This window comes from Squalius cephalus (assembly GCF_949319135.1).
Source record: "Squalius cephalus genome assembly, chromosome: 20".
Lineage (NCBI taxonomy): Eukaryota > Metazoa > Chordata > Actinopteri > Cypriniformes > Leuciscidae > Squalius > Squalius cephalus.
Genome location: NC_137141.1, coordinates 11266523 through 11279748, shown reverse-complemented (window position 1 = coordinate 11279748; position 13226 = coordinate 11266523). Strand labels below are relative to the sequence as shown.

The following is a 13226-nucleotide window of genomic DNA, read 5'->3' as shown; positions in this document are numbered from 1 at the left end:
TCTTAGATTTTTTATTTGTTTGTCAGATATTAATCCTTCGAATTAAGGTACTTAAAAGATTATACATATTATTAAAAAATACTTTCTGACAAGACAAAAACCGTCGTGGGATTTGAATGCGGCTCAATAGCGGTCTGCGCCGTTGAGCCTCCAAGCGCCCCCTGGAGGAATAAAGGTGTATGTGTCATTGGAAACAGCTGAAGGTGGGGCGAATCGGGAGTTTCGTTGCGATCGTGAATATGCAAAGCCACCGGGCAGCCGTCCGTGACGCTCTTCATGTGCTCGTTTCGGGTAGTTTACGATTTTTGTGTCCATCAGCGTCTCAATGCAAATAAGCAGCCGGAGCGAGTGTTTTCATGCTGTGTGAGTGTCTGAGTGAAACTGCAGCACGGACTTCAGTGTGTTACATGACTGTAGGTGCTGAAAGCAAACCTGCAGCGTAAATCTACACCGAGAGACACGCTGTATAGTGTCATATGGAGAAAACCAGATGATCTTTGCCAGGGAAAGGTAAAGTTTCATATGCATAATATTGCACGCACTGTTCAAGTGTTTTAATCCACATAAATATGTGGTTTTAGCATATATTTTCTATAATCATATATATATATATATATATATATATATATATATATATATGTGTGTGTGTGTGTGTATATGTATATGGTCTACTGTTCCTGTCTGTAAATGCATGTTGATTAATTTTCAGACATGAGTAATCCAATCATATGTTACACTGCTGACACCGCAGACCTGTGTGTGAAATATCGGAAATGATTTATGTTTATAACACGTATAATGCAATCTAAGGTGTGCATAGGTTTGTCTATAATTAAATTATTTGAAGAATATTGGTTAATTTGACATGTCTAGTAATAGTAGAGAATTCATGAAGACTTTCTTCAGATTTTTAATGTCTGGTTTCTGTGTTTCGTAGATGGTTGTGTGTTTGTAGACTCACACAAACGTGTTGTAAGGGGGATGGGATGTTTACACTGGATCCTGTTAATTCAGATTCAACACAATCGGGATTAAGAAGGGCTGATGAAATGGCATGAGAAAGTGTATTACTCACTGCCCATATTACTCGCTTTTCTCACAAATTGATTTGAATTAAATGCATTTCTGTTTAAAATAAAATATATAATATATATTGAAATTAACTAGGCTAGAATTAATAATATTTTCACGACAATTAAGCGTACAATACTGTACGTCTTTTCAGTACAGTAATACAGTAATGAATGTCTGGACACAGTGATTTTTAATTTATAATAAGAAATAATGGTCATTCTTTAGTTTACCATCCAATTCTCACTATTAACTACAACTTTTGCCTCAACATCTCCTAATTAATGTTTATTAATGTAAGTATGGATAAGGGTATGTAGAATATGGTTATGCAAAATAAGACATTAAAATGTACTAATAAACAGCCAGTATCATTAATATGCATGCTAATCAGCAACTAGTTAATAGAGAGAATTGGACCCTTAACTAAAGTGTTACCGAAATAATTAGATTCACCACAGCAAATACTACTGTAATGTATGAGTAATTATTTATATATATATATATATATATAATACTTCAACACAATTAAAATATTTTCTTTTGCATGCACAATTTAATTTTTTTTTTTTTTTTTTTGTAAAAGAAATGTGCTTAATTGTCATGAAAATAATGAATAAATGCTTAGGGGTCCTAAAATAGATTTTCTTAATGCAAAATATAATTGTGTACATTTTCTCCATTTTGGAGCTGAAATATGACCCATGCATGTTCTTGAACGGTTTTGTGAGGTTCACCTAGTTAATGGATTGTTGGTTTTGGTTTACGGCTGTTATAACAGCTGTTTAACTGGTCTTGCCTAGTATAGTAACTGTTTACAAGCTGGGGTTTACATAAGCTTGCTTTGCCAGACACAAAACTAATGAAGTTAACCAGTTAAAATGGATCATTTGCTTATCTACACACACTGGCTTCAAATGAGTCTGGTAGCATTTTAAATTCATCTTATATGTATTTTTAAATGTTGTTCCAGGTATCCAGTATCAGTTGTCGTAGCCACATCCTAGAGCCCCGTTTGAGGGATCCATTGAAGACCACCCTGACCAAAGACAGTTTCTCATTCATTCAGTAGTCTTGTATGCATGTGAGAGGATGCATAAGACTGCGGATCAAAGCGTGCACTGACCCGAGACGCCGGTCAACAGACAGGTATCCATGAGGACCATCTGACAGAACAGGAAGGGCATGGAAGCAGTCGATCGCAGCGGTATGCCTTACACACTATGGGTGTGGCGGATCTCTGCGTAGAGAAGAAACCCTTGTGCTCGCGTTCCTGCCAGTCTCAGTTCTGCCACTCAAACATGGATTTACCTTCCCGAGGGATGTGGCTCTTCGGGGCTCTGCTGCTCTTGTCCCTGTTCACGAGCAGCCTGGGCATCCACATGGACTCGGTGGTGGGCAGTCACAGCATGTTCACCTGCGAGTCGATCGGTCTGCGTATGTGCCAGGATCTACCCTACAACAGCACCTTCATGCCCAACCTCCTGAACCACTACGACCAGCAGACGGCCGCGCTGGCCATGGAGGTACGAGCCGCTCCTTCTGTCTCTCGTTCTGCTGGGATTTAGAGAAGGTGCCACAGAAACCGTGTTGCCATGGAGCTTGTTGTAGTGGAAGCTTGTGGTTTGTGGTTGGTGCTTTGATGAACTTGAATAATTTAGACTGTTGCAAGTGAAGTAATCTTAATGTCATATTTTTAAACCTGAGTGTGAGAGCTGCAGGATTAGAGGTGCTATTTTGGGGGGGGTTGTTCTTGTTTTTATCTTAAGGGTTGTAAGGTACTGTTATTGTGACTACAGCTTGATCTGAATATGTCGTCTAATTTTCGTCTGTGACATCCAGATTTTGATTTTGAGATACATTTTGCCCTTTTTCCTAACTATTCACTGGGTGATTTTGCTCTCTTATGGACATTGTATATGAGAACCCTTTAAGTTGATTACTTCATGATTTCTAAATATTTATCCATTTGGATAGGAATCTATTTTTGTATTTATTGAATATATTGAAAACAGATTGTCATTACAACCAGTGTTGGGTTAGTTACTCTAAAAAAGTAATTAATTACTAGCTACTAATTACGTCAACAGTGTAATTAGATTACTATACTGTGTTAATTAGATTACTTTAGTGTAATTAGATTTCTCCCTAAAAACTATTGCATTACTAATTACTTTCTAAATCCCATATCAACCTCGACCAGTTGGACAGTGCAAGGATAGTCATGAAACTGCTCTTTTAATTCTTCCAAATAAATAATATAAAATCGCATAAATTATTCTTGAACTGACCAAAGTATTTAAAGAGAGGTTACATTAAAAACAGACATTTTAAAATGTTACGCAAAATGTTGATGTTTTAATCCACTATTGTTTAGAATTCTTCTATTGTTTATACAGTATTTAATACAATTACATCAGAAGTAACTGTTATTAAATTACAGAAATATTAAGAGTAATCCTTTACTTCACCTTTTCAAGGGAAAAGTAATTAGATTACAGGAAGTAATCCCTTACTTTACAGTTTAAAGGAAGACTAGATTACAGAAAAAATAAGAGTAATCCCTTACTTTACTGTTTAAGGGAAAATTAAATTACAGAAAAATTAAGAGTAATCTCTTACTTTACTGTTTAAGGGAACATTTTATTATAGAAAAAATCTGAGTATTCCCTTACTTTACTTTTTTAATTGAAAAAAAGTAATTAGATTACAGAACAAATAAGAGTAATCCCTTACTTTACTGTTTAAGGGAAAATTAAATTACAGAAAAATTAAGAGTAATCTCTTACTTTACTGTTTAAGGGAACATTTTATTATAGAAAAAATAGGAGTAATCCCTTACTTTACTTTTAAGGGGAAAGTAACCAAATTACAGTAATTTAATGCATACACCAAACACTGATTACAACCCTCCGAATTTGTTAATGAAAAACAATTAGATTGTTTTGAACAGTTTATAGTGACATTTCAATCTACAAACATTCTCTTTTTCCCATTTGTGTGATGCAGATTGTGCTTGCTCAGGATTTTTTTTTTTTAATTCCTTCCACGGCCATTTTGATGAATCATATCCATATGAAATGCAATGAGATCATTTTTGCCCAGAGGTGTTTTTGTGCAATGGATCTGTTATTCATCATAAAAGTAAACTTAAGTGCTGTAACGTCAGTCATCAAAGATAGTAGATTTAATCTCGTTTTAATAAAAAGGCTAGAATAATTAAAAGTAGGCTAAATATATATTTATCATACAATCATTATAGGTTAAACATTCACCGCATTTGAGAGACGTTGGATATTGTTTCATTTGACTAAAACATTTCTTCCTGCTAAATAATTAGACTTTTAGAAATTGATTGTATAGATATAAGTAATTATTAACCGTTAACTCTAAATGATTTGTTTCTAAAATAGCTCATCTGTTACAGAAATATCTAGGGAATGTCAAACAGCCAGGAATGGAACGTTTGTTGAATGCTGCTTTATTCCATGTGTTGAAGGAACAAATGGAGCCATCTTACATTTTTTCCCAGTTCGAACGGCCTCATAGTCTCTGCTGAGACCCATAAAGGCTGGATTGATTTGAAGCGTGGAATAATGCTCTTTCTCCCATTGTTTCAGTCAATTAAACACGATGAAGAGCATAAGCGTCCATCTGTGTTCTGAGATCACAACAGGGCAGCCAGTGTCAGTTGTCTGCTGTAGGTCTGGGGGGGTCACGTGACCCGGGCGGCACTGAGGTGTCAGGGGTGTACAGTATCCCCTGTGGATATGTATTACATCACCCCGAGATGCCCTGCTGGTGAACCAGAGCCAAAGTCCTTAAAAACAAGCCTTTACCCCCCTCCCTATTTGCCCCAGTGTCGCGATGATGTTGGGTGGACGAGTTGATGAATCAATGGGATATGGAATTGTGATTTGTTCCAACATCACTGAAAGTATTTTAACTTTAACAACGTCAGTATCGTTTCCAAATTTTTTTTTGCTAATATTAATATTATTTTCCCCCAAATTGTTTACTTCTTTACAGATTCATCCCTTACAGTAATTATTTTACAGATGTTATGTGATTTGGAATTTATTAAAACAAAATCGGTTCAAAGGAATTTGTTCTCTGATCGGACATGGCTGGCGTGTGACTGTTGCACAAGGGCTTTATGTTTCTTTTCTGTTAGAGATCGGATGGGATTATGTGGAAATCTGGTGTGTATGTTAACTGAAGTTTTCTCTGTTGTGAATGAGGCCAGGCGATTAGCGCTGACCCTGATAAAAACCATAAATATAGGTTATCCGTGTATTATGTGTTTATGCTGAGCTGGATTCTGTGCTCGTGGATATAATCCAAGCAGAAGGATATTATGCTTTTTACAGTTAAAGCTAAATGTTAAGTTTAAACTTACAGAAGTTTGATGAATGTCACAAAATTCTTTAAAAATGTCAAATAAAAATAGCCTATATATATATATATATATATATATATATATATATATATATATATATATATATATATATATATATATATATATATATTTGTAATTTCACCCAAAAATTAAACTGCTTATTTTTCTATATGAAATTATTAGGGTTTTTGTTGTGCATTGTGACATTATTTTCATTATTTAAGCAAATATATTTCCCTCCCAAATTACTGTAAAATAAAATGTCATTTTAAATGTTTATACAGAAATGAAAAATCATCCTGTTACACTGATTTAAATTTTTTTAAGAATGCATTAAATTCAGTATAAAAACACTACCATTAGGCCTATGTATAAATACTTTACAGTTAAAATAATATGTAATTATTTTTTCACTTTACATTACTTATAATTTGGGAGTAAATGTGCTTTATTGCCATGGAAATAACTTTACAATGCAAAAATATTTTAATGTTAGTATTTAAACAGGTTCAATTTATTTTTATTTTTTATTTTATTTCAAAATCATACTTTTAATTTTAGGGTGAAATTTGACCCATTCATGTTCTAGACAGGTTTCATGAGATTAACCCGGTTTTCAACAGCGGTAACCAATGGGTAATTACAAATTAACCAGAATAAGATGTGACTGTGGGTTTCCTTGACGTTTCACCAAAACCACTCACCCTTCCCGCCCTGTGCTGATTAAACATCTCCAGAGGAATGGTTGGTTTTGGGGTCTAGACACCCTCATTGTGATGCGAGCGGTGATGCTGTAAGTGGGCGGAGTCTGGGCGATAATGACAGACCTGTGTGTGAGATCATCAGTAAGAGTGATGTTGCATCCCAGTTCATCTGTTTCTACTATGCCCTAAAAGTATGAACTGTTTTTGTGAAGAAAAACACACTTTTGAGTGTGTAGCAGAGGAGTAGGCAAGCTTTGGGACATCTTCATCACAACTGCCTATAACGGACAGCTCTGTCGCTTAGTTACACGCATCCTGTCAGCATTTAAACTGCCCTGTCAATCATCTTGTCACAGTTAAAATCCTCCACATTCAATTTAGTATTTAATTTCCTACCGTTTCTGAAGGAAATGTAGTCGCACGTTGATCTGCCAGTCGTGGGTCACACATTGCCATGTTTGTAGTTTTTCTAAATTCGAATGCTATTCAGGACGGATAGTATGTGAATTGGGACGCAGCATGAGACTGTTCAAAATGTACTGTAAACTACTACTGTATCACTGCCTAAAAACACAGTTTTGCATGCAGGAAATTTGCATAGTATGTGATGCTACATTGTTGTCCCATGACCTAGTCCTAGTGAGTATATTGCATGTTTCATTCAGCAAGGGACGTCCAAGCATGTATAAAAAAAACTTTTCACATTTTTATCAAATAATGAGTCAAGAAAGATATTTAACTTGTAATTTCCGGTTTCATTTGTTACTGTGGAAATGCAAGTCAAGTCGACACTAAATCACGCATTCTGTTTAATATGGCACGTTTTGGCAAATGTAAAAGGTCATCTGTGTAATCCAGGCATGCAGAACATTTGCATACTAAGCCACACAACCTTCATATGCAGCAATAGCACAAGTAGTATGTTAATGTGCTATTCTGCACATCACCTAGAACATTTTCCACAGCAGAGCTGAAAAACGTGGATCTGGGATAGAAATGCTATTTTTTTGATAAGCTTTGTTTTTCCATTGCTGGATGAAAGATAAGGCATAGAAAATACAAAGAGCTCGCTGGCTGGTAAGTTTTTAGCATCTCTAGTGTTTTGTTTTTCAGAGGGAGCATCAAGTAGCTAAGGTCGGAAAAAACATGTTTTGAGTCCTTCAGACCTCTAGCTGTTTTTTTCCGAGAATGCATCTTGTTGTGAACGGCCCCTAATTCTGCACATTTTTGTGTGCGTTCAGATTGAAATAATTGTAATGGTGTGGTGTTTTTCTGTAAGACCCCCTGTAGTTTCTACAGAACTGCTCTTTTTGAGATGGACTCAAATCTCTCTTTCACCCTCTCCAATTCTCTCCGTCCTCCTTAACAGGGTAGAGGCGTCACCATGGCCACAGACCGTAATTGTACGGCCTCAAAAGGACAAGCTTTAGTGTTCCCAGGAGGCGGTCTCTCACGCTGACCTTTGACCCCTGAGGATGAAGAGTTGTCAAAAGCCCTCCACTTCAGATGGGCCTGTTCCTTCTTCAGGGTTACCATGGTATGGCTATTAAAAATGTAGGGAAAGAACGCTTGGATGTGTGAAACCTAGGGAAGACGCTGCCAGGGCGAGAAGTGATATTGATTCAGGGCTGGTTGAATGACAGGACAGAAGGAGTGTGGGAGCGAGCTGTCCTTTCTTTCTTCTGTTTTTCTTCCAGAGCTCAGATGAAGGAAATAACTCCACGTTTTGGCCAATTTTCCCATTCAAGGCCCTTGAGTCTTTCACGTCTGTGTGAAAGTGGAGGGCCGCCCAGAGCCAATTGGTGACTGCAGAAGGAGTTTATCTTTGTTGTTGTTCTAGGAGAGACAGGATGTGTTTTATTCTCCGTGTGCCCCTGAACACCACAATTTATTCACCCCGTTCAGAGAGGCCAGCGTGTTGCCGTGTCACTCACATGGACGATTCACTTCTTGTTTTGTGTCCTCATTTATAAGCACTCAATCAGCGTCTCTTTATATCCGTGAGCTCAAAATTCAGAGTATGGCCTGGAATATTTTACAGCATTTTGAATAATGCATAAATGTTGCAAAGTCTACTTTTCATAAATATATGTTTTCCTGCAAGGCTGTATTACATTGATCAAAAGTAAAGACTTTTGCATTGTGACAAAAAGATTTCTATGTTAAATAAATGCTGTTCTTTTAAACTTTCCATTTATCAAAGAATCCTGAAAAAACGTATATTTCGGTTTTCACAAATATTTTAAGCAGCACAATTGTTTTCAACATTGATAATCTTGCTTGAGCACCAAATCAGCATATAGAATGATTTCTGAAGTATCATGTGACACTGGAGTAATGATGCTGAAAATTCAGCTTTGCATCACAGGAATAAATTACATTTTAAAATATATTCAAACATTATTTTAAGTTGTAAAATTTTAATTAATTCTGTATTTTTGATCAAATAATTGCAGCTTTGTTTGATTAAATAGTGTATATATTCAACCCTTAAATGCATGAATGTTTCGCCAATCATTATTACATATTTGGGTCTTTAGCGACCCGGATCTATATCTAACATGAATGGATCTCTCACTGCTGCCATAGTATAAAACCTACCTGATATTTTAGTTACAATTACAAAAGAATTAATGAAGCATATTTCGTTTCCTTTTGGAACTTGGAAATTTGGAACTTAGTTCAATTTTAGCAGATCCTTATTACCATCATCACTGTCATCATCAGAGCTCATTTCCCCAGTACATTCAGCAGCTGGCTCATATTCACAATCTCATATTCTCAAAACTATCATTTTCATATTCTTCAAAATCAATATTATGATCGCTGATAGCTTCTTCACCAGATCCACCATCAAGTGACAGTGTGACACTAATATTTCATTGCATACAGTACTTGCTCTGCAGTAAATCACCGAGCCAAGTTTTGCTGATGACGTATTATTTTGTTTTATGTGGAACATCATGTCATTGTTGTGTCTCAGACATTGCCACCTTGAGGAATAAGCACTTATTGAGTCAGAGATTCAATTTTTGTGCAGAAAAAATATGCACTATTACATACCTGGGGTCGTTAGCGACCCTATACTGTTTTACAACAATTAATTTTAAAACAGAATGGCTATTATTTTTCTTTTCTTGTTATATTGTTTATAATGAATAGATTGAGGAATACTAAGAAGTTGATGTCTAATTTTGTGTAACTCTATCTGTGATATTTTGGTCTAGATGTGTTGAAGGAGGGAACTTATTCATACCGCTAAGTCTGAGAGATTTAAAGTGAACTTTTAGTTTCCTTAGCTGACAGTGATGATGTAGTGTAGTGTCACTCATCATCAAGCAGATTTGATTGATTAATACAGCACACCTTTTCTGTGTTTAAACCATAAGTTTGATATTTACTGCCAAAAACACTTGATCTTTAGCAGGAATGGTGGAGCTGATGTGAGCTGCAGACAGACTGATGGTAGGTCACTGTTGATGGGAAACGTCCTGATAGTATCTGACAGTATTCTGGGCTGGAGGGAAGAATCTGTTACGTAAAGACTCTACAACTCTTCAGTTCAGAATATCTAGTACACAGCAGTTAGTCAGAGCTTGTTAACTTGAGATTTGAGCTGCCAAGAGCGTATAGCAAGAGATGGATATTTGTGTTTGAATGGGTTCTGTGTCCTCCAAGACTTCAGTGTTAACTGGCTTTTATTAGTAAGGTTTGATAAGACAAGCATCACTTATTATTGCTTATACTTGGGGTTTGTGATTGGACAACAGTGTTGCACAATAATGTTCTGCATGATAAAATAATAGGCAAACAATTTCCACCGATTTACATGGGATGAGGGACCAGAATTTCACAGAGGCTTGGGGATTTCAGTCAAATGTAGGATTAAATGAATGTAAGATGATGATCTGTCATTTGACCTGTCATTTGCAGTAATTAAATGACTAATGACAGCTTAAGGAAGTGTTTCGAGCAGAAACGCAGTCATTCAGAACTCAGCATGGCACACACAACGACCCAGTAGGGAAAAGGTGACCGATTCTCGCATTAGACTCAAATCCTTTGACTTTCTAATCCTGAGAGAATGCAACTCTCCGTTTTCTCCTCAAACACGCTCTCTGGAAAGCTGGCAAACTGGATTTTCCACTCGCACAAGGCATGTTTGCTCGACCGATTCCACCTGCTCCGTGAGCGAAGGGGGGAGTGAGGGGGTTTTCCTGTTCGGATCTGATTTCAGTCTTCATCCGTGTTCAAATCTGCCAGAAAACACTGTCAGTCAGGATCCCAGTCTAGACACCTGCATTACCCTGCAGTCATCCATTATTATACCTCTATCACTGTTTTTATGGACAACTACTTGGTAAAAAAAAAAAAGTAACTGCACTGCACACTCGCTTATAAGTTTATTTCTACAAATAATTTGGCAATGTTTCATTTGATAAAGGCTTGTTGACGAAACATTGGTAGAAATAAACTTATAAGTGAGTGTGCAGATATATTATTCTTTATAAATTTCTTTTCGCCTAACTTGCACCTCCATAAGGTGCGTGTCTCCTTTAATGTTTTGCTAAATGTATTATGTATGGTACTACCATGCAAAGTGGTACTACCATTACCTGGTACTATGGTACCATTTTCTACCATTGTCCTGTATCATGGAAATACCATGTTTTTTTTTTTAAAGTACCTTGTAAATAATGTATTATGTAAAAATGAATATGGTAATCATTCAGTAGTACTCTATACCAAAGTACCCTGGCAATTCATGTTTTTGTTTTAGTTTTTTTGGACATGATGGTTTTTTTTAATCATGACAACAACATGGCTGTGTTCGAAATCGCCTCCTATATCCTCATTGGGAATACGTTACTCCACTAATATAGTCCACCTGAAGGAGTAGCCTAAATGAAATGAGTGAATTCGGACACTGAAGGGATTTTGCATAGTTTGTGATATCCATTTAATAATCATTTGAAACTTTGCATACTGGCAGCTAAGTAGTAATGAAAACTAGCATGCATAAACCTTAATTAAACAATTTAATAATCAATTAAAAAGGAATGTATTACGCTGTAGCCACATTGGACCAGCGGTTTGGAAAATGGATGGATGGATGGATGATTCAGCACGGGAATTCATTCGGCACGACCCTCACAGTGCATTATGGGTATTCTCTACACTCGTTATCGCGGTGCATCGTGGGATTGAATGAATGCACTCGATATCGTCCACTATGGTTTCGAACACCACTACAAATGGCTGTCCTCTTAAATAGTGCCCAATTTAAGGGTATAGAAGGCAATTTCGGACACAGCCCATGTTTTGGGGTAGGTATCACGATAATGGCGTGATATTCTTTAAAAAAAGTTACCATGGGGAGCCAAGCAAACCATGGTATTTCCTCAGGACTTTTTTGTAAAGGAAATTCTTTCTGTTTGTCTCTTTCTGCAAAACTCAAAATGGTGCCAACCCTTGTTCAGATATACCTCCTTTTCAACCAAATCCACACTGAAATACAGTAGCCTAGATAGACATCTTTATGTGTTATTTTTCTCAGCAAAGTTCTCAAGTAGCCCAGGAAGCCGTAAAAGCATGCAGTCGTATTCTGAAAGCTCAAGGCTTTCAAAGGTAACCTCTATTCATCGATTCTTTAAATGAATCATGAGCCTGACAAAAGAAAAACAGGAAGAAACTTAATCCATCCATTGAAGTGTTAGAGGAGTGGCGGTTGGCGACTGTGAGAGACAAATGTGCTGTTTTGCACCGCTGCCAGAAACCCCTCTGGTTCCTCGGGCTGCTCCTCCTACACAGTCTGGGCTCGCTGGCACGACGGCGCGCCATTCACATCAACCCCGCAATGTTTTAATTACCATTACCGTCTTAGACATGGAGATTAGGCTAAATAATATGTATGAATCTCTCTTTCGGGAATGCGTGAGTGGTCTTGATTAATTACACCTTCACGTCTCAATGACAGACGAACAAAAAGATCTTTTCGCAGAAGATTAAACTCTTGCGTGCATTAGTCTTGCTTTATTTTTTGCTGATCACAGTGTGAAAGGTGTAAAGTGAAATCTGTAGAAAAGTAACGTTATACTTAAAGCCAGTGCAATTTTTTTAAATTGTCCTGGATGCTGATTGATCAATGCAGTGTTCCAGTAGCCCAGGAATATAAATGAATATACACTGCCTGGCCAAAAAAAAGTCGCGGTTTGGATTTGAATAGGCAAGAGTCTATTATTGGATCATTGTTTCAGTGATTATTATGTTTCTATCATGTTATATGTTTGGCAACAGTTATTCTAACCCTTATTGATGGAGTTTGTAGCTTTTCATTTCTTGAACAACCATGTTGGAAGACACATCATGGCCATATTCCAGGAGGACAATGTCAAGATTCATTAGGTTAAAATTGTGAAGGAATGGTTGGGAGAGAGCATGAAGAATCATTTTCACAGATGAATCCAGACCTTAAATTCAATAAAGTCTTTGGGATGTGCTGGAGGAGACTTTACAGAGTGCTGGACTCTTGCATTCTCATATGATTGGAAATAACATCACAACATTTCCATTAAGAGGTGCATACATTTTTGGTCAAGATCTTTTATTGACAATGCACTGTAAAGTCTCCTCAAGCACATCCCAAAGACTATAAACATATAAAAACAAATAACATGCTAGAAACATAATAACCTCTGCAATAATGATCCAATCAATGCCTATGTAAATCCAAGCAGCGACTTTTTTTTTTACTTTTTTTTTGGGGGGGCTGGGCACAGTGTGTGTGTGTATGTGTGTGTATTTATATTTATAGTATTGGGACTCCAAACCTTCAAATTTTTTCGTTTTCTTAAAACATTATAATAACTTTGATACATCAGATTACACATTGTAATGTATTTTATCTGTTTAGAAATAATTTTAATAGCTAAATAATTATAAATGTTATAATTTTATTTCATTTTTTATTCCTTGTTACACCTTCAAGATGCATTACATTCATCATAATATGTTATAATGAATAATATAACACTTGATATCTACATTCAATG

The 13226-nt window shown here is 36.4% G+C and overlaps 1 protein-coding gene across 1 annotated transcript in view; it reads left to right on the top strand.

The window, feature by feature from the left end:
• Window positions 1–204: 204 nt before the first annotated feature.
• The window catches only part of fzd3b (frizzled class receptor 3b), a 35005-nt gene continuing 21983 nt past the window's right edge, over window positions 205–13226 (top strand). The window contains exons 1-2 of the mRNA XM_079853979.1: window positions 205–510; window positions 2045–2597. Of these exons, the coding sequence (XP_079710105.1) occupies window positions 2295–2597 (303 nt within the window). The 5' untranslated portion in view covers window positions 205–510; window positions 2045–2294. The remainder of the gene's footprint in view (window positions 511–2044; window positions 2598–13226) is intronic.